This window comes from Rhamphochromis longiceps, linkage group LG18, assembly GCF_057381845.1.
Source record: "Rhamphochromis longiceps isolate RC_006_pf linkage group LG18, R_longiceps_female_GT1.1, whole genome shotgun sequence".
Lineage (NCBI taxonomy): Eukaryota > Metazoa > Chordata > Actinopteri > Cichliformes > Cichlidae > Rhamphochromis > Rhamphochromis longiceps.
Window position 1 is genome coordinate 26,085,907 of NC_140574.1, and position 27,198 is coordinate 26,113,104.

The 27,198-nt window shown below is 39.6% G+C and overlaps 1 protein-coding gene across 1 annotated transcript; it reads right to left on the reverse strand.

Moving 5' to 3' along the window:
- Positions 1-4,044: 4,044 nt before the first annotated feature.
- On the reverse strand, positions 4,045-7,059 carry LOC146648464 (uncharacterized). The gene is made up of 4 exons (XM_085390425.1): positions 6,860-7,059; positions 6,121-6,391; positions 5,093-5,230; positions 4,045-4,501 (listed from the first exon to the last, which is right to left on the reverse strand). Exons 1-4 carry the CDS (start codon positions 7,057-7,059, stop codon positions 4,232-4,234), a joined length of 879 nt encoding a protein of 292 aa, XP_085246551.1. The 3' UTR covers positions 4,045-4,231.
- Between the last annotated feature and the right edge of the window lie 20,139 nt (positions 7,060-27,198).

A 27,198-nucleotide genomic window follows, 5' to 3' on the forward strand; every position in this document is an offset into this window, starting at 1 on the left:
AATGTTTATGGCAATTTTAATAGTTTCAGGTAGAATAAATGGGAACAAAGGGCTGTCCTTGTCACTCCTGTTCATAATTTTTATGGACAGAATTTCTAGGCATAGCCAGATGGCAGAAAGCCTCCACTTTGTTGGCCTCAGAATAGCTTTCTGCTTTTTGCAGATGATGTGGTTCCATTGACTTCATCAGGTGGTGGCCTCCAGCTCACACTAGAGAGGTTTGCAGCCTAATGTGAAGCAGCAGGAACGAGAATCAGCACCTCCAAGCCTGAGGCCAAAAAGAGTGGAGTGCTATGTGTCTATGTCTATGTCATGAGGAATAAATCATACATTTGGATGATTTTGATTTCTATCAGATGAGAAGAATGCTATTAAAACATATAGCCAATCTTCCAGATAGATTTACCATCACATATTTTCACTTTTCAAAAAACAAACACACTTTCATCCATCAATTCCAAACTGACCTTCAATGTATCCAAAAGGGCCACAGAAACGGGACACTTTTCCAACTTTCCAAACTTGTTCTATCCTAGGCTTAAGGCATTTTCTTTCCTTCCCATTGTCTCTTGGTAACATTTCTGTAAATCCGATACCTTTCACCCTGCAGATATTTCTTTTTTTAAATTTATATTTCACCTGTTTGTGAGTGACAGAAACGATGACATGTTTTTGCTTTTCGTGCACCTTCCCTCCCATTCCCTGCACATCTACTGCTAATATATATTGTTAATATAAATATATTAATAGTATATTTAGTATTTAGTATTTATTTATTTATTGTCATTGTCAAGAACAATGAAATTGCATTTGGGGCTTCCATACAACCCCCCCAAAAAAGAAGAAAATAATAAATACCCCTTAAAACCCAAGTGTACATATTTAACCCAGTGTGACTCCAATGCAATAAGACAATCCTTAGCAATAATGTTCGTAGAAATTCAGACAAAGACCTGAGAAACATGACAAAATACAACAATGCAACCCATTCAATATTATTGTACTGTGAGATATGATATCAGATATGATAGTTATCTATTTAAGAAAGAGGGGGGGGGCAGGAGGGGGAAGAGAATAAAGATATGATGCACCAATGCAGACCAGTTCATTGCTATTAAGAAGTTGGATATGGTTATTGTCCGTGAGAGGGGGGCAGAGAGTTCAGGAGCCTCACAGCCTGTGGATACAGGCTGTTGGCCAGTCTGGATGTTCTGGCTTGTTTATATTTTAAAATGTTATATTTTTTCTGTAATACTAATCTGTATATGGAGAAGGTGTTTGACTGTCTGTTAATAATCTAGTATCTCATCAATTATCTACTAACAAATTTAGTAACAATCTAGTAACCAAATTATATATTAAAAACCTGACTAGTTTCCCAGCGGGTGGCAAAAATGTACTTGTTTTTCACTTTTATATTTAGTTTGTACAAAGCAAGAAATTCTAATGAAAATGTAGCATTTTTCTAACAGCCCAGTGTCAAGAAGTACCTTTGCCAGGATTCAGTGTATTTTGTATGGTGGAGTACATTCTGCAAACCCCATCAGTGTTCATCACGGCCATTTCCATCTTTTTCACAAGATCCACTACCTTCTGTTCTTCAGCATTGTTCTCCTTAACATCATACCTACCAACACCTCCTCTTCACCTCTGTTTTCTTCACCTCCAAAACACAAGTTTTTCCTTCAAGATGACACCTGCTCTATCTCTCTTCCTAGCGACAGCGGACTAGAGCATTAGTAGCGCCTGGCTTTGCTCCCCTTTCACCTGGTCTCTACCTCTCCTTACATCCTTGCCTTTCCGTCTTTCTTGATGCCTCTGAACATGCCTTTCAACAGCATCAGAGGTTGTTGGTGTTGTCCACAGATCTGACTAATCCGTTATCGAAATGTTCTTCTCGATGATCTACATGTTTGACTTACTTAAGATATCACACAGGACACGCTTCCTGACACACTCTCACTTGGGACTATGACCTTCCTATCATCATGAAGCAGTTTGGCAATTCTTCTCTGACCTCTAGCTCAAGCTGTTTTTACCCAGTGAACTCCTGCTTACTGGATATTTATATAGATATTGTGACAAAAAAGAGCTCAGTAACTTCCCACTTACAAATTAGACTGATTAGAATGTTGGGACATTTAAAGGAACTCAATATACATAGTTAAAAGCATATTTACTAGTGACAAACATCTAAAATCTTCAAAATCTGAGAAGTAAAATTGCACAAATATCAAACCTTTTACAATTTTCTGCTCTAAGCTTGCATTTCATTTAAACGTACATAATTTCATCTTAAACAATTTTTACACTTTAGATTTTCTCTCCCCTCATGCAAGAACAACAAGCATCAAAGAAACACTTTTGCAGCAAAAAGTACAAACAATAATTTCTGGAGATGCTTTTTTTCACACTTCAAAAAGAGTAAAGCAAAGGAACACATTATTTATAAAATTAGCATGAATCAAAGTGCAATATTATAAATGATGGGGAGTTTTTTTCATTTTTAATGCATTTAAATTGTGAAAATGAGAAATGAGAAAAAAGGAGCAGGTCAACTAGATATATACATATTTTGGTAAAAATGTGTGATCGTGTGCAATTAAGAGCTATTATAGACAGAGATGGGCAGTGTTGGAATTTAAAAATATAATCGGCTTATCTGCTATTATATTTTTTCTGGATAAGAGAGGCCCAACTCTTAGTACAGTTTGTGCCGACAGGACTGACAGGAAATTACATGCTTTTGCAGAAGCCTGCTTTTGCAGCTAGAATGAAGTGAAAGTGAAACCAACTAGGCTGTTTGATTGAAACTTAAAGTGTGGTATGATGTAGAGAGCAAGTATATAAATGACTAGGCTTCCTGTTTTGTGCTTCAGACCTGAGCTTGTGTGTCCGTGTGTTCAGGTCTCCATATCCAGGATATGTTAATTAAAGATCATTTTTAAAGTAAAAGGACCACTTTTGAGCCGTGTCTTTCTTGGCCCTAAGAATTCAAAGAACTGGAATTAACAGCAGTAATGTGTTACTGTAATCCGATTACTTTTTTCAAGTAATGAGTAATATAAGGGATTACTATCGCAAAAAAAGTAAATAGATTACTGTTACTTTCCAGTAAGCACGCCGCTTTACTGCGTTACTAAACCGTGATTTTGTTTGTGAGAGTGTCTCATGACAATGACATAAGCACGTGCGACACCTGTGGCAGCAACAGACTTGTGTAGATCAACAATGGATAGTATGGAGTGCAGGACAGAGTACGACTATGCAGCATTTAAAGCTTGGACGTACTTACATTACTTTAGTCGGTAAAAAGTGACTAAAATATGAGCATCCGCTGTACACTCTGCGTGGGAAGAAAATGTCTTTCTACAGCGAAAAATTTAACTTGAAATCTGAGCAAGCACCGAGCACGCTGCCACAGGAATGTGAAATTCACAGAGAAACCCCCGGATACCCCCACTGACATGACTACTGTGGCACCGGGCAAACCTCCACCCGCCCCACTCCTGCTTAACAGGTGAAGATAGATTTAAGAACGACAGGACTTAGTGACTCTGAGCGTTGATTCTATTTATTTTTTGCCGTGTTTTACTTGCATCTATTTGAAAGAGTGAGTGTAAACACAAAAAATTATTTTATTTTATATGTGGGAATATGCAGAAAATAGGTTTAAATGTTAAACAAATTTCTTCAAGTCAAAGACTGTTGAATATAATTTCATTTTTGCTTAATGCAATGTGCATAAAATTAAAAGATTAAAACTGATAAAACAAGTTTTTAAAAGATTCAATTTTATTTGATGGATTATGCAGAAAAAGTAGAATTGGGCTGAAAGGTCTGTTGCTTTATTATTTATTCAGGTTGTGTATCATGGATTACTTTTATGGAGTATTAATCAGTAATTAGTTACTAATTACTTTTTTCAAGTAACTTGACTAACACTGGTAATAGATCTCATCAAGGAATTACAAATCATCCACCAGTTCTTCAGAGCTCATAAGAACAAAGAAGGATTGAACGTCTACCTGAATTTCTTAGTGAGAACAGTTTTGTGAGCATAATAATAACCCCTTAACTTCACTTCTCTTTCCACAAACATTTTTATGCATGCGGGTAAATAAAAAATTTTAGGGTTTACTACACATTACATTGCAGCACAGAGCATTACTAGAGTCTGCTTTAGTCTTTATTTGGCTTTTCTGCGACCTCTAGTGACCGTTTTGGTCTTTTAGAACTCTTTCAACAGAAGGCCATAGGGACGAATGGCACGCGCCACCATCTTTTCCTCTTCTTCTTTTGATACTCTATCATTGATGGGAACCAGCCAGTACTTATCATTGTGGTGTTTCTCTCTGTATCTGGGGTTGATCCGATTCTGCAGAATCACTTTGTACGTCTTGCCGTTTTTTTTGGACTTGAAATCTTTACAGTATTTGAGGGCCACTTCGATGTCAGGTGTAGAATAAACCCCTCTACCATAGACGTCACGGTGACCTGGCTGTTAAATAAAGTGAGAGGAATTAGAAATTAATTTAGAGATTTAGATAATTTAGAGAATGTTACAGTTTATTTACTTTGACCTGAATAAGATAAACTTTAAGTCATTTTTAACCATTTTATTTATTTATTTAGTTAAAGATGTACAATAACTAACAGTAGATCACGTTTCTATTCTACAGCATAGGGAATGAGCACATCACAGTCTTTGTTAACACGTATTGTGTTTTTCTGTTATGTTCTGCTTCTACTGAAGATGAAATCTATTGAAATTTCAGTAGATACTGATCAGGGGCTGAGGGAAAGAGAAGCAGAGAAAGACCAACAAACAACAAGAGGACAAAAACACAGACAGACAGAAGATAAACATTCATGAAATATTTTAAGATATTGTGTCAAATAACTATACAGCAATTGGAGTGGAGATGAAATGCTCATTGCATCATGGGAAGTCATCATGGAGATGATGGAGACACAGACTTCCTGACAGAGGAGGCTTACTAGGCATGTAAAAAAGTATTGCCATATTAAAGCATCGTATCATATTTTCACTGGTTAAAATACTGCAGTACCAGAGATGATGTAATCAAACCTTGAAACGTCCTTTGATGATGTCACAAGCAGAGTCATAAGATGTCCCATGGTAGGACACAGGCCACTCCCCTGACACTGACCGAGTGCGATAGCCTGCTGTGCCGAGCCATTCATTTCCATCATACTTATCCAGGACCTGTGATCAAATGTTTTCATGCAAGAAAATCTGTTATGATGTTATAACAGATGATAGCTTCATAGAGTTACGTAAGCTGAGGGGCACAACTCATAGCAGAACACAGTCAAAAAAAAAAACAACAACAAAAAAACTATCGCTTTTGATAGGTCAAAGAGCCAAAAGTTATCTCTTTATCTGTAGTTATTTCTGCATCTGTTTGTTTGTTTTGTATCTAGAGGCTGGAATGGATGGGGCAGTGGGACATAAGAGCAGAGGATGCTATCTAGAGGGCGCAGCTCGAGTACGAAGACACAGTCTGTCGGTCTGAGGTCATCAAAACTGCTTTTGTTTGTTTCAGACAGTCCATAGATTATCTTTGCAAAAGTTAAACACGTGTTTTACACACAAATTTTAAAAAGTCAAATAAAAGTAAAAGTAAAATTATTATTGTCATTATTCTGATTTCCCGTGAAATATAATATAAATTCTTTTGACAATCTATTGAAGTCACAGCCCTCCTTCCACTGTATCTACCAAGAGAAAAAAGTCTGCATTTTATTTGTTCATCACAGCCGCTAGTTGAAAGTTTCTAATAAAGCCAGCAACAGAAAACAAAACCAACTCTATATTTTGATATCAATGTCATTGTAATGCTTCTAAATGATCTATTAATAACATTGTGAACCATCTTTTGATTTTATTCTACTATATATTTCATATACTATATGCTTCATTTCATTATACACTTCATTTTTTATAAGTAACTTTTACGGTGGTATCATTGAATTCATAATGCGTCTTTTTCAGTGAGTATCAGTATCATCCAGTGCTTGATAGTGTTTAAGGACCAGTTATAGCAGTTTAAATGCTGAACATGAATAACATGGCTGCTTCAAAGGGATACTTACCTTGATAGCAAAACGCTGCCAACCATAGGGACGCCAGTACTCTTCGTCACCTCTGTAAAAGGTATCTGTGTCTTTCATTCCAGTAAAGTCGTAGTGAAATCTGGGGTCAAAGAATTCTTCCTCGTTGATGATGAAACGCCTTCCATTTCTTTCCTCTATTTCAAATTTTGATACATGTTTATTTGCTGGAAAACCTTTAATACCTATATTCCCGGGCAATCCAGAAGACACGTGCCCATCAATCCTCATCAAACTGCTTTGTGACACCGAGCTGTAAGCATAAAGTTCCAAAGCAGATAAGCTGTCTTTTCATGTCATCGACTTAAATATATTTTAAATCAGATTATGCATGGCTTATAGGTCATGCTGTTTTACAAAAGTTAATGAGTTATGTCTCAGAAGTCTGAACAATCTGAAATTTTAGCTGTTGAAAATGAAAATGGTGGATTTTAATTGGACTTTTTTTTTACACTATATAAAGTGAAATGCAGGTAAAAATGAGCACACATATTTTTCTATCCTGTTGTGAAACGATTAAACTTCTTTGGGTTTTCGAAACTACAACCTGACTTTGAGTCTCGGCACAGTCACAGTTTTACTAGTGTCATCTAAATTATTTTTGAAACATTTTTTGCACCAGTAATTCTATTCTAAAGCCTAATCCTTTTAAAAACCTACAATCCTGTTTCAGTAATGACATTTAAAGTAGTTGTTATCAGAGGTTTAGTATAACATTTACCAAGTTTGATCTCCATCCACAACTGTAGAAATGAACTGCGTAACAGGCAGCTGCGTAGCAGGAGCTGTGAAAAACAAATTTTTGAAAGCTTCGAGAAGACCAGAACCGATGCCAACTTCTCCTTGTTTTTGTTGAACAGAAGTTATCTTAGCATTGCAGATCACCCCCAGTGCTTCAAGTACGATGTCATTGTCAATCATCTTGGCGATGTTGTCTTGATGTTGCAGTGCTTTGCTTTGATGTAAAGAACAAAAGCTTGTATCTTGTACTTTCACTTCTGGTACATAGCAAACAGCTATGTGTATGTGTATGGAGTCATCTCTGTTGCTGAAGAGGAAGTGTTTCTAAACTCTGTCTGAGTCACATTTCTTTATACCATTATTTATTTCTTCTTATATGCCCTGTGAAAGTTAAACATCAAAAAAATCAATTTTCTTTAAATAAAAACGAGTTTCCACATAAACATTTATACTTTGGTCTGACTTATACTTTCATTTCTATCCACTCATGCAATTTCTTATCTATTGGCAGGGGTACTGGAGCCTCTGCCAGCACTTACTTGCTGGGTGTTACAAAGTCTCTCTCCTCCACCCTACATTTGTATTTTTAAGATAAGTAATGTATCAAAAATGAAAAAAGCCATAGTGTCACGTCTAGCGTGGCAGACGTGTGGAGTTGTAGATAAGGACCCAAGATGCGGCTTGTGATGAGAGTGAACTTTATTTAGTAAGGAGGATGACATACAAACAGAAACAGCATGGCGAGAAGAAACGAAACTGGAACAGCTAACAAAACAAACCGAAAACCAAACCCAGAGATGGACAGAGATGGATACGCAGGAAGATGGAGGGGAACAACACAGACGAACCAGCAACGAGGACGAGGGAACACACACTATAAATACACTCACCAGTAATCAGGGGATGGGAAACAGGAGGGAAACACACATGGGAGACATAACAGCTGACGAGGCAGGGGAAACGTAAACAGAACACACTGACATCAGACAGAGACCTTCAAAGTAAAACAGGAAACACACCGACTGAACACAGACTGGAGGACACCTATATCGGCACATGAAACGTGAAACAGAAGAGTACAAAAACCCAAGATAAACAAAACCACAGAATAATAATAAACTAAACATAAACACGGAGTCACAGACTCCGGACCATGACACATAGAGTCAATGAAGTTAAAGATGTGTTACACAAAACAGTTTCAAACCATAAAGTTATTACTCACATTACAAATTTTATAGAGAGATTGTAATGGAAATGTTACGGTTTGCAAGGCTGGGGGAAATTTGCAGTCGCTCTGAGGTTTGCTTGTAACAAAAGCTGAGAAATGCAGGGGAGGCAATTAAAACTGAAACCACAACCACTGTATGGTGCAGCTGGTGACATGGAAGATGAGGATAAAGCAAACTGCATCACAAGTGCTGAAGTCATCACTCTTGCACTGTGTGCGATGCTGCGGTTGGTCGTGATTAAATGTTGCATAAAGTGGCAGGAACAAATACAGCGTTTCTATCAGCTCAGCAAACATCAGCAAACATATAAACTGTTTGTATGTTGGCCACACAGTCTGCTGCTGGCTAAAAGCCTACTGGTGTGTTTCATTTCACAAAGAAAAGACTGTGAGATAGCTTCACTCGGAGAGGGGGAAAGGTGTAAGAAGAAAGACAAGAATGGGAGAAGTGTCCATTGGCATTTGGTAAACTGCATTAAATATCTTTTAATAGAGGATTAAATAGAAAAAGTCAATAGAGATAAAGACAAACATGAGTCTATGGAGCCATTCACTTAGGTAGGTCAACTTAAAACAGAGAAGGGAAGAACTGGATTTTCCATCAGATGTGCAAAAGGATTTAACGTCCAAAACTATTTTGTGAGCACAATATCCCTAAACTTAATTTTATGCACATATGTACATTAAATTGTAGCAGAGAGTATTTTTAATGGATTACTAGAGTCCACTTTAGTCTTTTCTTCCAACCTTTACCTTTCTTAGTCTTTCTAACGCTTTGAGCAGAAAGTCATAAGGACAAATAGCCCGTTCCACCATCTTTTCCTGTTCTTCTTCTGGTAATCTAGGATTGATGCAAAACAACCACTTTGTTTACTTTGACCTGGTTAAGATTAACTTTAGCTCATCTTTATTTTTATTCTATAGCACAGAAAATGACCACATCACAGTCTTTTAACAGATTTTGTGGGTTCTTTTGTCATGTTTTGCAAATTTTCTGTTAAAGATGTAATCCACTGACAAAAAACCCACGAGTCTGGTTTTGGTTGTTGACAGGAGAACAGTACATGTCTGACTGCACTGTTGCATGCATAAAGTTTGGTTGGGGGGGAGGGGGGGGGGGGGGGGGTTATAGTGTGAGCCCTTAGTTCCAGTGAAAGGAACTGTAAATGCTTCAGTTTACCATGACATTTTGGGCAATTTCATGCCCCCAACTGTGTGGGAACAGTTTGAGGATGGTTCCTTTCTGTTCCAACATGACTGCGCACCAGTTTTTCAAAGCAAGCTCTATAATGACATGGGTCTGGGTGCAGTTTCCCCCTCTAGGGGCAAAGGTACCTAGACCTGGGGCATAGAGTACGTTTGGGGAGTGTGATTGTGTGTACAGTGTCTATTTATCTCTGTCTTCACGTTGGGTGAGTGCTGAGTATTTGCATAGCAAATTGGACTGCCATTGGAGCATTGGACTGCCATTACCTCATAAGACTTTGTTGTTATACTATCTCTTACCGTATATTACTAAATCTCCATTTGCACTATTTGCCTATTTGCACTACTCTGCCTGGTTTACACTCAATGTCATTTACCCTTACCTGAATATTGTATATTGTATATTGCATAGCTTTCTTGTTAAATTGTATTGTATTTATTAAAATGTTTACTTTTTAATTATTTTATTTGCATTTTTTAATCACTCTCTTATATTTAAATGTTCATTTGCTATTTCATCTAGGGTTTGAGAGTAACGAAATTATTCTCTGTATGTCCTGTACATGTGGCAGAATTGACAAATAAAGTTGACTTTGACTTTGACTTGACTTTGATATGAGAGCATGAGGGTGGGAATGGATGTTTGTATCTGTGTGTGCCTGTTTGTCTGTGTCTATATGTCAGGTTGGGTATCAGACGTCACTTCTCTAGGGACATCTCAGGCCCCCCAAGGTATGGAGGCCTATCTCCCCCCACCACTCCCCCTGCCAGTGGCTGACGCCGTCAGACATCGGTGCATTGGTGGTTCTTGGTGTCCGGCGCTCTGGATTCAGCTCCGCAGCTGCTGGGTGACCCTTCATCTGGGGCTCTCCTCAGCTCTTTCCGAGAGAGTGGCACGGTTGCCCCGCAGTTGGTTTTCGTTGGACTCTTGCACTCTGGGGGTCTCTGGATGTCTAGAGCCTGGATCTCCTCCATACCTGCCTCATGCCCTGGGGGGCGGGGCTATGGCTCCCCACACCCTCTAGCAGATTGTTACATGAAGCGCGCTCATGCTCACAGGTGTACACACGGGTGCTCACAGACACAAACTACAGGGTGGGCCATTTATATGGATACACCGTAATAAAATGGGAATGGTTGGTTTCCTCCCCGCAGATGGCTCAGACGAGCCGGGCAAAACCACATCCGGCAAGTGAGGCTGACGCGGCTGCTCCGGGGTGGCCATTGTCTGTCCGTTATTTTCCGAGCTTGCGCCGCCTCCCGGGCTTCATGCAAATTGGCCAATAAGTCCAAACATCCTCTGACCTGGCGGAGATAGGGATTTCTGACCACTTATAAAATGTGTTCAATGTGCTGCCCATTGTGTTGGATTGTCAATGCAACCCTCTTCTAACCCTCTTCTCCCACTCTTCACACACTGATAGCAACACAGCAGGAGAAATGCCAGCACAGGCATCCAGTATCCGTAGTTTCAGGTGCTGCACATCTCGTATTTTCACACCATAGACAATTGCCTTCAGATGACCCCAAAGATAAAAGTCTAAGGGGGTCAGATCGGAAGACCTTGGGGGGTATTCAGCTGGCCAACAACGACCAATCCACTTTCCAGGAAACTGTTCATCTAGGAATGCTCGGACCTGGCACCCATAATGTGGTGGTGCACCATCTTGCTGGAAAACTCAGGGAACGTGCCAGCTTCAGTGCATAAAGAGGGAAACACATCATCATGTAGCAATTTCAAATATCAAGTGGCCTTGAGGTTTCCATTGATGAAGAATGGACCCACTATCGTTGTACCCCACATACCACACCAAACCATCACTTTTGTTGTTCCAACAGTCTTGGAGGGATCCATCCAATGTGGGTTAGTGTCAGCGGTGGTTTTGTTTGTTAACTTCACCATTCACATAAAAGTTTGCCTCATCACTGAACAAAATCTTCTGCGTGAACTGAGGGTCCTGTTCCAATTTTTGTTTTGCCCATTCTGCAAATTCTGTGCACCGATCTGGGTCATCCTCGTTGAGATGCTGCAGTAGCTGGAGTTTGTAAGGGTGCCATTTGTGAGTAGCTAATATCCGCCAAAGGGACGTTCGACTAATGCCACTCTCCAGTGACATGCGACGAGTGCTACGCTGTGGGCTCTTGCTGAATGAAGCTAGGACAGCCACTGATGTTTCTTCAGTAATAACAGTTTTCTTGCGTCCACATTTTGGCAAATCCAACACTGAACCAGTTTCACGAAACTTAGCAAGCAGTTTGCTAACTGTAGCATGGTAGATGGGTGGTTTCGTAGGGTGTCTTGCATTGAAATCTGCTGCAATGACCCGGTTACTGCGTTCAACAGATATCAACACAATTTCGATCCGCTCCTCACGTGTTAACCTCTTCGAAATGTCAATGGCTGTGAACAAAGAGAAACTTGTAAATAACTCATGAAAGAATAAAGTTACGTTGAAACCAAGCACACCATTGTTTTTCTTGTGACATTACCAATCAGTTTGATGTGTCACATGGCCCTCTTCCTATTGAAAAAACAAAAGTTGTATCCAAGATGGCCGACTTCTAAATGGCCACCATGGTCACCACCCATCTTGAGGAGTTTGCCCCCTCACATATACTAATGTGCCACAAACAGGACTTTAATATCACCAACCATTGCCATGTTATTACGTTGTATCCATATAAATGGTCCACCCTGTACACCTCTTTTGGCTGCTACCTCAAAGCACACTGTGCGCTGTTGATCCTACGTGCTGCACAATAATATTCAATATTTAGTATTTACTGTTATATTCACATAGGTTATCGTGATGATCTTGTTTATTATATTGCTCTCTTTTTTTCTTGTTTTCTCTTTTTTTTCTCTCAACAGGTGATCCAGGTGATTGAGCAGTGATTCCTGAGATTAGGGACAAAACAGGTTTTAATTTTCTAAAATATATTTTTTGATTTTTCAAAAACATATTTACATATAATTGTTACACAAAGTTTTTGCTGGAGAAGTGCAAGGTTTTTATCAACACCGTCAGACACAAAGAAATGCAAAAATTTATATTTTAAATTAAGTTGTTTCAGCTATTTTGACTATTAGCAGCTTCTCTGTTCAATTGTTTATGCACATATGTTTTCAAATTATACCACATTTAAAAGTAAGATTGTTTTGGCTTTTTATTATTAAAGTTACAGTCATACATATTTTCAGAAGCTTGTATTTAATCTCTATAAGAAACATTCATATTTAGCAGCATGCAAATTACAAATTTATTGAGAAAATTACATATTTTTATTGGAAGATCATGAGGGAGGAAACTATATGGTTCTCCAAAAGAGAAAAATAAACCAAAACTCCATATTATGGAGTTGACAAGGTGCTAACGGTGGTGACGCAAGTCTGACGGTGGTGACGCACTAGTAGAAAACAAGATATTATTTCTTTCAAAATGACCATTTAACCTTAACACCTTATGTAATATCACAAGACACATCATAACAATTCTGTTTTTGCACATTTCAGGTTCTACATCTTAATAGTTCACCAGCAAGTAGCTGCCTACTACTCCTTGATTCCTAAAGTTCTCTGTGGTTGTGTGTTTAGACCCTGCTGGACTTTCTCTCCTTTTGTCTCTCTGTGCTTTCTTCCAAAACCTTCTCTTTTGCCTTTTTTCTCTTTCTTTCAGATCACTGGTGTTCTTTATTTTTCCCTCTTTCACTCTATTTCTCCATCTTTCCCTTCCCTTTATGAGAAACTCTTTCTTCAACTCAGGCTGGCTGTTAATTTTTCTCTCCTTCTTTTTCGATCATTCCTGTTCCTTCTCTTTCGTTCCTCTACTGACAGGTTCCCCTTTGCTATTTTAGCCTGAAATGTACCATTTTGTAATTACTATAATTTTTCTGAACCTTATGCTTTTTCACAGATTAAGGATGAATATTCACAACACAATTATGCAATAAGCAATAGAAATGCTATCCTGCCATTAAGTTTGATGTCATTAGCCATTTCCAGGTCCAAACTCCGCTGCAGATCCCAAAGCCAAAGGAACTCTGCGGCATCACTGAGAGTTACAAACTGTCTAAATTCTTTCATCTTTAATAAAATGATCAGTGTGGCTCTACCAGGTGTAACATCCAGGCATCCATGAAAACAGAATATATGAAATTTAACAGAGTTAAAGTTAGATTGCTTGTTTCCACCTAAACATACCAGCTCTGCTACCACTTCCAACATAAATGAAGACAGAAAACTAAACAGCAGTGACTTCTGTAGAGTTACTGAAGTTGGGCTAGCTGGTATATAGTGATGTGCTACATGATCGCTAGCGACACAGCTATGTTAGCATAATATAAACACAGTGACGCTGGAGGATGAATGCTAACTTTTTTTCCACTTGATAAAAGTTAACGTGAGGGTTCCCGATGGTTAGGCTGACAGTGATCACTGGCTGTTTTTAGGGGCTTGTTCAGATGTAATAGAATACGATAAAAAGCATTAAAACATTTTAACAGCACAACAGGCTTAATAAACACAGAGTAGTTTAGGCCCAGAAACAGGATTCATACATCATCACTTAAAGAACAGCTCTCGGGGCACAGCTAGCTCAGTAGATGCCCCATGATCGAAAGGTTGGGCGTTCAAATCCAACAAACAGCGGCTATCCTGGATTGGTAGCTGCCCACTGCATCACTGAGTGAATGGGTTAAATGCAGAGGACTAAGCATTTTCCTACAGGATTAATAATGTATACATAAACAATGAGATTCAAGATAAGGCAAATTTGATAATATTTGTGTCATGGTCCGGAGTCTGTGACTCTGTGTTTATGTTTTAGTTTATTATTATTCTGTGGTTTTGTTTATTCTGGGTTTCTTGTACGCTCCTTTTTCACGTTTCATGTTCCTATGTTCCCATGTTCCTATGTTCTGTGTCCCCCAGTCAGTGTTAAGTTTGTGTGTTGTGTCATTACGTGTATGTGTTTCCTGTTTTATTGTGAAGGTCTGCGTCTTATGTGAGTGTTTTCAGTTTGCCTCCCTGGTCTCCTCACGTTAATCACTCCCAGCTGTGTCCCCCACCTGTGTGTGATCTCCCTGTGTTTCTCTGAGTGTATTTTAGTCGTGTCTTCTGTCGTAGTAGCTGCTGGTTTGTCTGTGTCGTTCCCCTCCATTTTTCTGTGTAATCTCCCCGCAGCTCTGTTTCACGTCTCAAGGTTTCAGGTTTGTTTTTGCTTAGTTTTTCCCAGTTTAGGTTACTCTTAGGTTTTGGTTTTCGTCCACTTTGCTCCTGTTTGTTTCACCTTTTGTTAATAAAGCTCGCTCACAACTACACAGTCTGCATCTTGGGTCCGTTAATAATTCACACACGGCTTGCCCCGGCAACCTGTGACAATTTGACACATGTGTAAAGCAGAAATATCATTAAAATACACAGGAAGTAATATGACTGAAATATTAATAAAAATAGCTTAATATAATTGATTAATAGGACACTTTTGTGGCATTTGTCAACACCATTAGAAAAAGGGTCAGCACCGTCAGACAAAAATCCTGATGGTGTTGACATCTGATGGTGTTGACAAAATACCCTACTTTCTCTCATAATTACATGTTTTTCTGACAGAAGCCATCTTGTTTTTCATCAGTTGCTTATGGCCTCTACAATCTACCTAAATTAAGCTCTTTTTACAAAAATTTATTTTGATTACATCGACTTTGGTGTTGACGCACTGTGGTTGTGACACAGTTTTATCAGAAAGGTGTGCAATAAATGAAATAAAAATAAAAAAAGTTATCACAGCAGTGACCTCATGGCATGTGTATCAAACAGGAAGTGGTAAAGGGGTCCTCAGAGTGTAAGCCGCCCACAATAATTCCTGATTTTTTTGTACTTTTAAAAAAATCTGATGGTGTTGACAAAAACTCTGGACACAGGTATTGACTTAAATACTTAGTGACGAGAGCCATGATGTTTAATTTTACATTACTTTTAATTTTTTTCTGTATTTTAATATTATCACACCTGCTTCAGGACAATGGATTTTTAAGGTACTGGTAATGTACTGTACCATTTAAAATAAATATATGTGTATAAAAAATGCAAAATCATGCTTTTGTTGTAAAAACATTGCCTTGGTTTGTCTTTTAGGCAGTTGGATTAACACTTGTATGCATATTTTTAACCACAAAATTGGGTTTTATCTGCCGGACATGTTTTGTCCCTTATCTCAAGAATCAGTGTGATATATATATATGTATTTTTTGTAATGTAATGGCATCTTTCTTGGCCTTCAGACAACAATTCTGATGGCAAAAGAACCAAATGGGACAGGCAAAAAAATAAAATAAAATTCTAAGCAGTGCCTCTGGTTCACCTTACAGCATTTGAATCACCTGCTCATTTAACATTTTCTGGTTTTCTAGGTGGCACTGTTGGTCCCTTTTCAAGAAGACAAATCACACTGAAAGTGTTGGATTGTAAATTTTAAAGCCAATATGATAACCTTATCCCACCAACGATGTGGAGATCCAGTTTTTTTTAAGATCCAATTAAATCAGTTCACTCAAAAAGATCCTCGGGAAAACAGTAGAATTCTTGGAACAGAGTTTAATACATATGAACAGCAAGATAGTTCATACACAGAACAGCAAGAAAACCCATAGCAAAGCAAACAAAGCAAACCCTGGAATGTAGAGCCTTAAGCACAGACAGCAGAGCCACACAGAGACAGAGAAGAGCCCCGGTGGCCCCTCCGACCCATCTCTTATAGGCAGTGCCGGGGAGTAACTGAATACAGGTACCGGCGTTATGCATTTAAAATACAAAATATGAGTAACTGTATTCCTTTACAGTTAACACTTAAATATGTGATAATTAGAATAAAGTTACTTTCTTGAAATTAATGGATTACACAGCGGTCATTTTCTGCTTCATATGTTAGGCTATCCCCTCTCTAATTTTGGTAATTTCACGCATTGCTGGAAACCCAAACAAAATAAGAGGCTCTAATGTAGGCATCCTATTAATGTTGGTGGCGTCAGTTGCACAATGGACCCGGAGCCAGCACAACAGATCCAGCAGTGCACGGGCAGGAATGCATTTCTTACTTGGAAATTCCGACACCACTTCACATTTAAAGAAAGGGATGGGCGAAATCTGACTGTTCAATCCAGACTCTGTTTGCCAGCAACCAAGCTGCTCTCAGCTTCTAAAGACTCCACCTCCAACCTAAACAAACATCTGGAAGTAAGTTCTTTAAAAAAAAAAAAAAAAAAACTGCCTACTGCAGCTACCTTGTTTTAGTGGTAGCTACCTGGGTTATGTACCACTTCAGTATCTTCGATGTACTGTTGCTGTGTGATTTATTACTATTACTGAGGGCTACGTTACAACCTGCTAGCTGCAAATAATCATGCGCAGTTCTCAAAGCAGACAGAAAGAAAACATATTACTGATACAGAAATAGTTTTCTCTACAAGATCACTGTAGTTCATGTAGTTTTAAAAAAGCATGACAATATAACAAGTTATCCAAAGTATTCAGAATACGTTACTCACATTGTGTAACGTAAATACACAAATTAACGGAATACATTAAAAACTACATTTTGGGCCATGTATTCGGTAATCTGTAGTGGAATACATTTTAAAAGTAACCTTCCCAACACTGCTTATAGGGCTTTGGAGCGTGATGTCACGGGGGTGGGCGTGGAAAGGATTTTGGCCTGATGCGGCATTTTCCGGGTCCAAACAAAGCAAGAAAAGCAGAGGCGTCACAGTGTAATTATTTACGTGCAGTTGTTTTTTTTGCCCAGCGCGTGCTCCTGACGCAGGGAAAACCAATTCTGCAGGGGAGACCTACCTTGGTACTTGTGCAGGTGAAGCCAAAGGGAAGATATGCTTCACCATATTTCCTAGTCTTTGGCTTAGAATGAAGTTGCTGCATCTCCTGCTTTGCGTTTGTGTGGGCGCCCTGTGCTAGCAGTGTCCAAGCGTTTTTGTTTTTTTTTCCCTTTTCATACCATGCCCCCCCTGCAATGGCTCTGCGCCCCCCCCTAGGGGGCGGGCCCCACACTTTGGGAAGCTCTGGATTAACCCTTTGCTTTGCTTTATCACAATAGGTCACAAAACGGTCAAAATTTGCACATTAATGCTAATTGTTAAATCGTACAACAAGCAGTATGCATCAACAGGTGCTCAACTATATAAGTTAAATGCTTAACATGGTGATTCTCATATATAAAAACATTCCAGTGTAGATTTATAATGTATGTGTGTATATGTGATTATATAGCGTTGTCATGATCCTTAAGGGAGAGCTAGTTACTGGAGCTGGAGAGTGAATTGTTCAGGAGGACTCTCCCTGGCATTAACCTCCCTATTACTGTACCACCTCAATAAACTATGGTGAGGGCAAAATGTCTTGTGCTTAAGAGTCTATGCAAACATTACAGTATAATAATGATGGATTGGATTTATATAGCGCTTTTCAAGGCACCCAAAGCGCTTTACAATGCCACGATTCATTCACTCTCACATTCACACACTGGTGGAGGCAAGCTACGGTTGTAGCCACAGCTGCCCTGGGGCAGACTGACAGAAGTGAGGCTGCCATATCGCGCCCTCGGCCCCTCTGGCCAACACCAGTAGGCAGTAGGGTAAAGTGTCTTGCCCAAGGGCACAACGACCAGGGATCAAACCGGCGACCTTCCGGTTACAGATGCGCTTCCCAACCCCCTGAGCCACGATCGCCCCTATATATCTATCTGTTCAGTCCAGATAGATATATAGTGTATATAGGTATACATGTCATCCGAAAATCCACAACAAAAGACCTTCAGAAAACCTAACACCTTGAAAGCAAAATATAAATGAGGGGTGGCCCAGGACTTTTGCACAGTACAGTAGTTGTGTACTATAGAAATAACAAGATAGAATACCTCCCACCACTTGGCACACTAATTGTGTTTTTCTTGACAGATGTTTGCCTAGATACCTAAACTGTCGTGGTCTGGGTGGTTTTCCACAGCATCAGCTCCTCCCCACTGGGTGGAGTCTTTGTTGCTCCTCACCTGATGGCAATCGTACCAGCAGTATTTATGACCGGCGCACTCAACTGGTCTTCGCCAGATTATCTGCCAACTTTAGTCAGTTCTCGGCCTCACGTCCGTTCCTTGGTGACTAATCGTGTGTGTTAACCGAATCTCTGTTTTTTCTCGTCAGCCTCTGAAACCCACCTACCAAGCTCTCCTGGATACCAGTTGCTGCCTGCCTCCCTGCATTGCATGCAGCACCCGCCTGGACCTCTCCTGCCTCCCCCCTCCACGCAACCCCCACCTGCAAGCTTGTAAGACAGCTCAGTGTACTATCCTTGGATTCACTCGCAAACCTCTGTGGGATTCCCCTGACTGCTCTGTCCTCTGTTTCAGTGCCCTGGCCCGCCACAGTTTCCCCTGCCCAGTACCTGCACCCAGTTATCCCTGCCATCTAGTTATCACCACAGTATTTTTCTCTCGCCTCAGACACCTAGTTTATGTTCATTGATTCAGTCTGCACTTTCTGTTAGCCTCTGAGCATTGTAAAAATAAATCTCTTTTCGTTACACCTCACCCCTGGCCTCCGGTTTTGAATCTGCACTTGAGTCCATCCCATGTCCACGGGCCACTGCGCCTGACATAAACGTTCCTGTTGTCTCCCATCACTGGTTATCACATGCAGTTGGATTCTTCCACATCCTCCAACAAGTGTTTCAACTGGCCCTTTATGCACTTTAATGATTTCCTGACAACTTATTCTGCTGATGGACAAATTCTAATCATCATTTCCAAAATTAATTGAATTGCAACCAACCGGACACCGCATGGAAGGAGGCACATTTTTTATAACAAAATTGCTGATCTGGTTGATGATATATAATCATTTACAGTTTAAACATAAAGATTAATTTAATGTTTACTCTTCGCTGCATCATTTTTGGTGTTTTTCAGTGGCTCAAATTTAAATTTTGCCTGCACGTCTTTCAAGTCGCCACTGTGTGGCAGTAGCACACCAACTGCAAAGAGACGTGATGCACTTTTTACACCCATGAAAACACAGATGGGGGTTTTTGTTCCGTTTTTGCAACGCTTGAACAATTTAAATATATCGCTATCACAATAAACTCTCGGGGATCGCAATGCTTTATGATGCACACATGAGAAGATTGTGCAAGAATACATGCAACAGCCCTCTGGCCATCTACATTTCACTTGTATCGATCAATAAATATTGAATTTCACACTTGAAACAATGGCTATCTCACCCAGAAGCATCACATTATTGAAAAGCAGAGTTTTACTTTTAGTTCCATCCAAGTGTTATCTGTGCACCAGATGGTACTCCCTGTAGTGTGGAAGTTTCAGTGGCACGGCCATCAGTCTGTTGGGATATTTTGAGAGAAGGGGAAGTGTCTGCATGGTGCCCATCAGCAACACTTCCCCAGTCTGTCTGTGCAACACTTTCCACTGTCAACAACACAAATGATGTCAGTTTGTGCTAGACACAGAGGTCACTCTGCAGACTAGATGGGCCGGAATCATGTTGTATTATGTTTCCAGTGCTCTTTATCCTCAAGGCCTCGCAGTGCTTTCCAGAGCTTCTCTGTTTAGAGGCTGCATCAAAAAGGTCTTTGTATTGCTTAGATTGAATGAAACATGAGAAAGTAGCATTCTCTAGTGGGCTGTGATTATCTCATGTGCCACAGGAAGAAGGAAGCAATGACTAATGGCTTCCATTGACTAGAAATCCAAATCACAAAAATTGGATAGCAATAACACACGGATAATATATCTGAACATAGTGTTCCCTCATGCAGAAGATAATGTATCGCATCCAGCCACCTACACTGTGATTGCAGTTTCAATTTCTAGGTGTTGCGGTTGTTGTACGTGCAGATTATACAGGGTAGTGCTCACGCTTGCTTTCCAGGCTTTTCATGAACACGGTTTTTATTGATTTAGGTGACTCAGCCTGGACGAATTCGGTAAATACTGGCTGCTTTCTGTCTTTCCTCTGGACTGTCAAACGTCTGGAACTCTTGACAGGCGGGTTGGATGTCCAGGCCTTTTTCAAAGAGCTCTGACTTCAGAATGAAATGCTATTTGTCCAAATTTTACGGAGAAAACATAACTTCATTATAAACAAAACAGTCACTACAAACAAAACTGACTTGAATGCAAGTCAGAATTACTTTTGTGCTCAAATAGTGTCCCAGGAGAGGCTTACTTCATTTGTTTCCTGTCTGCTGACAAGAGAACAGCACATGATTTGGATTTGTTTGCATTTTAAAGAAAACATCAGATACGGCAATATTAAAATGCAGTCTGAGGTCATGAAGGAAAAACTAGAGAGGATAACAGCTGGAATATTTAAATGGTGTACTCGGTATCAGTTGCAGAAAAAGCCTTAAAAACCCTCCTCATTGTATTACAAATGAGACAACTTTAAGATTAAAAGATTAAAGAAGTGACATAGTTGGAGTGAAACATCAGATGATCAAGAGATTAAAACTTGGAAGGGACGCTTTAATATCAGCAGGAGAAACTTGGGCTGAATTAATATTTTCAATAAAAATAAAATCTTGGTTATTTGGTATATATGTAAAATAATAACATGGAATGAACTGGTGTTATTTCAACTAGCAGAGAACAGAAAAAAAAAGCTAAATTAGAGATTTTATATTTCAATGCACGCTCTTCCTCACCAGAATAATTAGTATGGGAACACTCAAATTACTTTTTCACTGAACTGAAGTACCTCTTTAGAATTTTAAAGCATAGCATCACTTAAGCAGAGAGGAAGAACTCGGCTGAAAGCATGTGCATCAGAAACACTGAAAGGATAATGGAAGTGATGATTTCCTTTACAAAATGATCACATTTATCATAAATAAACAACAAATACAGATAATATACACAGAGCACTGGGGATGCACTGATTGTCAAGTCCTGGAGTGATACCAGTGCTATACTGATAAAGGTTCAAAGATTCCTTAATGTCATTGTGCACTCACATGGTGAAATTGACACACGCCTGCTCTTTAAAGGTGTGTATTTATGCTGTCTGGTGGTTCTTGTTTTTATAGTCCTATAACTTCTTCCAGAAGGCAGAGGGACAGTTTATTACCCAGGTGGATGGAGTCCACATCAACACAGGTAGCCTTTTTCTGGACACGGCGAGCATAGTTTGAGTTCAGATCTCGGAAAGAAATTCCCAAAATCCCCTGTACTATTCTCACTACCCGGGGCCAAGTCCTTTCTGTCCTGTGCTGTGCAGCTGCCATATCATCAGAATCAGAATCAGAATACTTTATTAATCCCGAAGGAAATTAGGGTTACAGCAGGCAGCACGCTAATGGCGCATGCACACTTACAAAGGAACCTTCTGACCAACTTTACACAAACATCACATTGGGGAGACATGTCAGAAAGGTAGGCTGATAGGAAAAAAAACAACGAAAATACATAACATGAGGTAAGAGGAGGAGAAAAAAAAACTCCACTCAGACTGAGCTCCTAGTGGGAGAACAGTTTGATAACAGAAAAAAACACCTGAGCACAAAAAGCACATGACTATCAATACACCATAGAAACACAAGACAAGCAACAGGGGCGGGTAAGGAGTAAGAGAGAGCCGGTGTAGACAGCGCATCCGGTCCTGCAGCATGTCTGCGCTGGTCCAGTCAACTGCCATCTTCCCCAGTAGGGCACAAGCATCGAAGACGTTTGGAAAGGGAGGGGGGATCAGTGTGTGCATATCAGTGTATGTGTGTGTGTGTGTCCAGAGTTCAGCTGAGACAGTGCCCTTCGCCCTGCCAGGCTAAGTAAACAGTCTTCCAGCCAACCCAGGTGGCCTTGCATGGAATGGGGGGAACAGTCTAATATATATAGTATATCATACTGTCATACTGAGGCAGGGGATGCCTTCTTTTGTGATTATGTAGAAGTTTGTTAGCAGGCAAGGGGGTTGCTTTTAAAATGTACTTACTCTAATTAGGACAATATGACTTTGAGTTTGAATAGAGTATACTCATTGACAGCATGGGAGCAAGTTACTCTGGATACGTCTGTTTTAAACTTGCTTAGTCATTCAAATAATATTTGAATTCTCAAATGGACATGTTTTTCAAAATATGTACAAACAGCAAATGATGGCATGCATGCATTTAAACCATTGATGTCATATTGGCTGGAACGTTTCCTTACATGCAGGTTCAAGTTTACATGCGCAGTCAGAATAACACAGCAGTGGCATGACTGGTGTGACATATTCTTCTATTACTGGATGTCAGATGGTTTGCTGATGACAACCACTGAGGTGTGAAACATGCACCACTATACAACTCTGTGATCACATTTATGCATTCAAAATTTGATTTGGGCATGTTTTGCAGCTCCAGGTCTCTGGTCTTGAATCAACAGGGAGATGAGACTGACTTCACAAGGAAATACAAAAGGGCGAAAAACAGGGAAGAGACGAAGGAAACAGGAAGGGAAATAAGTAGATAAGGGAAACATACATGCAAAAGGACTAAATACGAAAGGAAGTGACATGAGAGAAAGAGGAACAGAAAGGGAGGAAAAACTAAACCAACTGGAAACCAAGAACAAGACTATGTTCACAGAATAGTACAAAAATAAGAAACACATTAAGACTAGGCAATGCAGGAATCTCATAATATTCAAATAACTAAATCGGTAAGTCCCAAAACGCAGCAAGATCAGAAAACAGACCCCGGAGCATGACAGGGATGCACTTAGTTATTCAGAGGACTGCACAGAATCCTGTGAAAACATGATTGTAGCATGTTTACATCATTTTAGCCATTACAATCTATTTAACAGGCATTACATTTGAAAGCAGAAATATTGGTTTGCTGGTGGAGGAAACGTCAGAGCAGAGCAACACATTCATATGGACACAGTGAAAGTACACAATAGGTTTCATGAAAATACATTTACTAACAAAAACTACAACATTGACTCTTAAAGAGAACAAGAAATGCTAGACACACACAAGCTAATATACACCACTGAGCCCTGCTCTCAAATACTGACATAGATGTAACACTGGATTTAAGAAATCGAGGCTCAAAGTTCAAGTTTGAAAAACATGTTTAGCGCCATCTTCTGTCAGTACGGTACGTAACGTCATGCGGTTGGTCTGTTGCAGCTAATAGACTTACATTAGCTTATGTTAGCTAACTAGAGACAGATTCGCTGACTCAGAGGAAAATAACAACACTAAAACTAAAAATCAAAATGCTGTTTGTAAAGCACTTTATAAATGAGGATTGTGTAGAGGAGAGCCTGTTTGAGTCTATTAGTTTGAGTACTGACAGAAGACAGCCAAACTTTAACTTCTAGCTCTGATTTCTTAAATCCAGCTTCACAGACAGTCTAACATCTATGTCAGTTTTTGAGAGCAGGGCTCAATGGTGTATATTAGCTGTTATATGTGTAGCATTTCATGTCCCCTTTAACTAACTTAGCTATCTCTAACTAATTAGCTCCTCTTTTTTTCTTTAACTTTTTCTTTAAGTTCAACTAGCCGTCAGTATGATAAAATGTAGATGTAAAGGTTCCTTTAACAGAGAATAATAAAAAAACAGCTTGCATTTGTTTATCAGGGAATGATTGTATGAACAGTTAATACGCTGTAAATAAGAGACCTGAAAGACCAGACATATCAAACACAAACCGGTACAGACAAGTTTAAAGTTGAACTTGTGACTGAAACTAGGACATGATGCACGTTATCTGCGTGTGGTCTGCCTGACCAGAGTGTGCTTTTGTGACCAGGAAGTAGCTGACAGAGAGAAAGCAGCTAACTCAGTGTGCTTTCAACAATTTGTTTAAACTAATAGACATTTATTTTAATAAAAGAACCCAAAAGAAGAGAGATTAAATGATCTTTCCTACTTACATGGTTGACATGAAAATCAAGAACAGGACCACATGACTAAATATGGATGCTTTGTGGGGCAGATGATTTTTTATTAAGGTCATTACTGGGGAAGTATGTAAACAGAAGCAGAGTAGGCGAGCAAAACAGCATAACCAGGTCTGCCCTCGCCTGCGTGTTACACCATTATCTACATAAAAGCAGTTAATTCACACGTATTTAGGACACAAATGTGTACGTTGATTGCAGAATACACAAAACTGTGACTGCTTCACATATGAGTAAAACTCCATTAGTTACAGACATCACAGTCCCTGAAAGCTTTTCTGTTGTGCAAGCCACTCACAGATAATTCTGCAAATTTCTTTAACACCTGTTGTAAAAAAAGTTATATATAACCTTCTTATGGTCCAGATCTAAACATGGGGCCTTCATTTGAATGGCAGGGTCATGGTCAGCAGTGTTTAATTGTTATTGTTTTACATAGTGCAGCAGTGGAAAGTATGGAAGATGAAAAAAGTTTTACAAGTTTTTATTTGCAATTCACATCAGCGCAGTGAGATAGCGGTGGGTTATTGTTTTCTTTCGCGGTCCATTGACCTGCAGGTCAGAATAACCTGAGACATTTTGTGCCTCAAATTTGGTTTTTGTATGAGTTGGCTGATGCGAACTAGGGCAGATTTAATAGATTTAAGACTTCACCCTTACTGTTACTGAGTTTAAAAAAGCCTATCACATCAACTGTCTGTGTCTACGTTTATATTCTTTAGATTTGCAATGTTTGTGGGGATGAGGAAATATACATATATATATATATATATATATATATATATATATATAAGGAACACGAGAAGCTGGAGAAATACCAAGGGCTCAGAGAAGAGCTCGAGAGAATGTGGAGGGTGAAGGTAACAGTGGTCCCCGTGGTAATCGGAGCACTAGGTGCGGTGACTCCCAAGCTAGGCGAGTGGCTCCAGCAGATCCCGGGAATAACATCAGAGATCTCTGTCCGGAAGAGCGCAGTCCTGGGAACAGCTAAGATACTGCGCAGGACCCTCAAGCTCCCAGGCCTCTGGTAGAGGACCCGAGCTTGAAGGATAAACCACCCGCAGGGGCGTGCTGGGTGTTTTTTTTTTAAATTTATATAATGTGTGTGTGTGTGTGTGCTGTCAGCATTAATCTCGTTAAAATGACGTTAACGCCATAACCGCATTAACGCGGCAAATCTCCGTTAGTGAGTTAGCACGGATCACCTGGTGCGTTGGGTTGGACGGCACTAACGCGTTAACAAGCTAACCATGCTAACGCGTTGACGCCGTGCAGCCCCACATACGGGGTGATCCGCGCTAACTCGCTAACGGAGATTTGCCGCGTTAATGCGGTTATGGCGTTAACGTCATTTTAACGAGATTAACGCTGACAGCACATACACACACACACACACACACACACACACACACACACACACACACACACACACACACACACACATATATATATATATATATATAAATATGTATGAATGTGTGTGTGCATATGCACAGTGTGGCCTGCTTTGGATTTAAACAAAAAATGAAAAATGAGCTGAACATATACTTCTGTCCTTTAGTCATGTTAGCAGCATGATCTTAAGGAGGCCAGTATCAGCTCAGCTCACTGTCTTTTGAATTAGCTTTAATTAAAGTCTGCAAGCCACTTCAGGTGAGTTGACTTTTGTACCGTGAGGTTCACTGTCGTCCTCCAAGCGCAGATTATTTTTAACCTTCCTGCCTTCTTGGGACCTTTTTGTGCCACTGCTATGTGTTAAATGGCTGCCATTTCCACTGTGTTCAGTGGAATATAACCAAACTTGCCACAGGATAGTTTTTACCTGTCAATGTTAATATTCCAGTGTGAATTCCTTAAATCAGCCTAAAATGGCTGAGCAGCAGAAATCCCCACACCCATCACCCTGGGGACCATTTTCTGCCCATTGACTTCCATTATAAACGCTATTTTTCAACCCCAAATTATCATCATATGATTTTATTTTTTCTTCTTTTCTTGGATGTCAATGAAGACTCAGGGCCTTGAAGTTTTAATTTTTAAATTGCAAAAAAAATGCAAAAAAAATAATGGCAGGTCAAAATGTATGTTGGTGCCAATCTTTGGTCCATCTAAAGGCCTACTTATAATGACAATCACATATTACTTCAACTGGTTTTTTGTGGAAATATTTAGTTTCGTTTTTTGGTTTTTGGGGCTTATAACACAGGGCGCTCATGTAATAACACTGGGATTTGAAGGGTTAAAACAACGAAAATATAATTAAAACTTTACATGAATATTTCAGGGAGAAGTAGTTTTACAAGGTTGGCTAATTTAAAGTGGAATAAAATATGGATATATGGTCTTTTTATGGCGTGGCTGAGAATGGTCCCTAGGGTGATGGGTGTGAGTTTTTTAAAGGATGGCAGGAGGGCTATGCATCACGTTTGGTAAAAGCAAATTTTTGCACCTGGCAGAATGTTTCCTCTGTGGAACGTGTTTACATGTCATTAAAATAGATGTAAAACAAAGCCTTCTTTGTTGAACTGGTTGAGCAAGATCTGTCACGTGCTGAAAGCATGATCGCTTCCATCTAATGACACATATGGTGGCTAAGAGTTTCATTGGTGACTTTTAGTCTTAGTTGCTGAGTAGTATTCTTAATGGGTAGTAGATAGTCATCAATAACGCATTGGTGATTAGTATCTCAGGGTGGTTAAAAAAGCACCCTAACTCACTTTTTCTGATAGTGGCTTATAATCATATGACTGACGTATCACCGGATCATCTTGTTGCCAACACACAGACCAGTGTAAAAAGGGAAATGACTAGCAGACAGCGGTCCATCCATGTCAGCCATGACTGACTAAAGATTAAAATAATAGTTAGAAGAATTTTTCAAAAAGTTCAGATCCTTTTGAAAGTTT

Bases quoted from the DNA above. Each gene is read 5' to 3' on its own strand.
- LOC146648464 (XM_085390425.1), bottom strand. From the start codon at position 7,059: ATGATTGACAATGACATCGTACTTGAAGCACTGGGGGTGATCTGCAAT. The intron at 6,392-6,859 runs GTAAATGTTATA...TTATGCTTACAG, and splicing joins GTGGATGGAGATCAAACTTG to CTCGGTGTCACAAAGCAGTT. The intron at 4,502-5,092 runs GTTTGATTACAT...TTTATTTAACAG, and splicing joins TCATCAAAGGACGTTTCAAG to CCAGGTCACCGTGACGTCTA.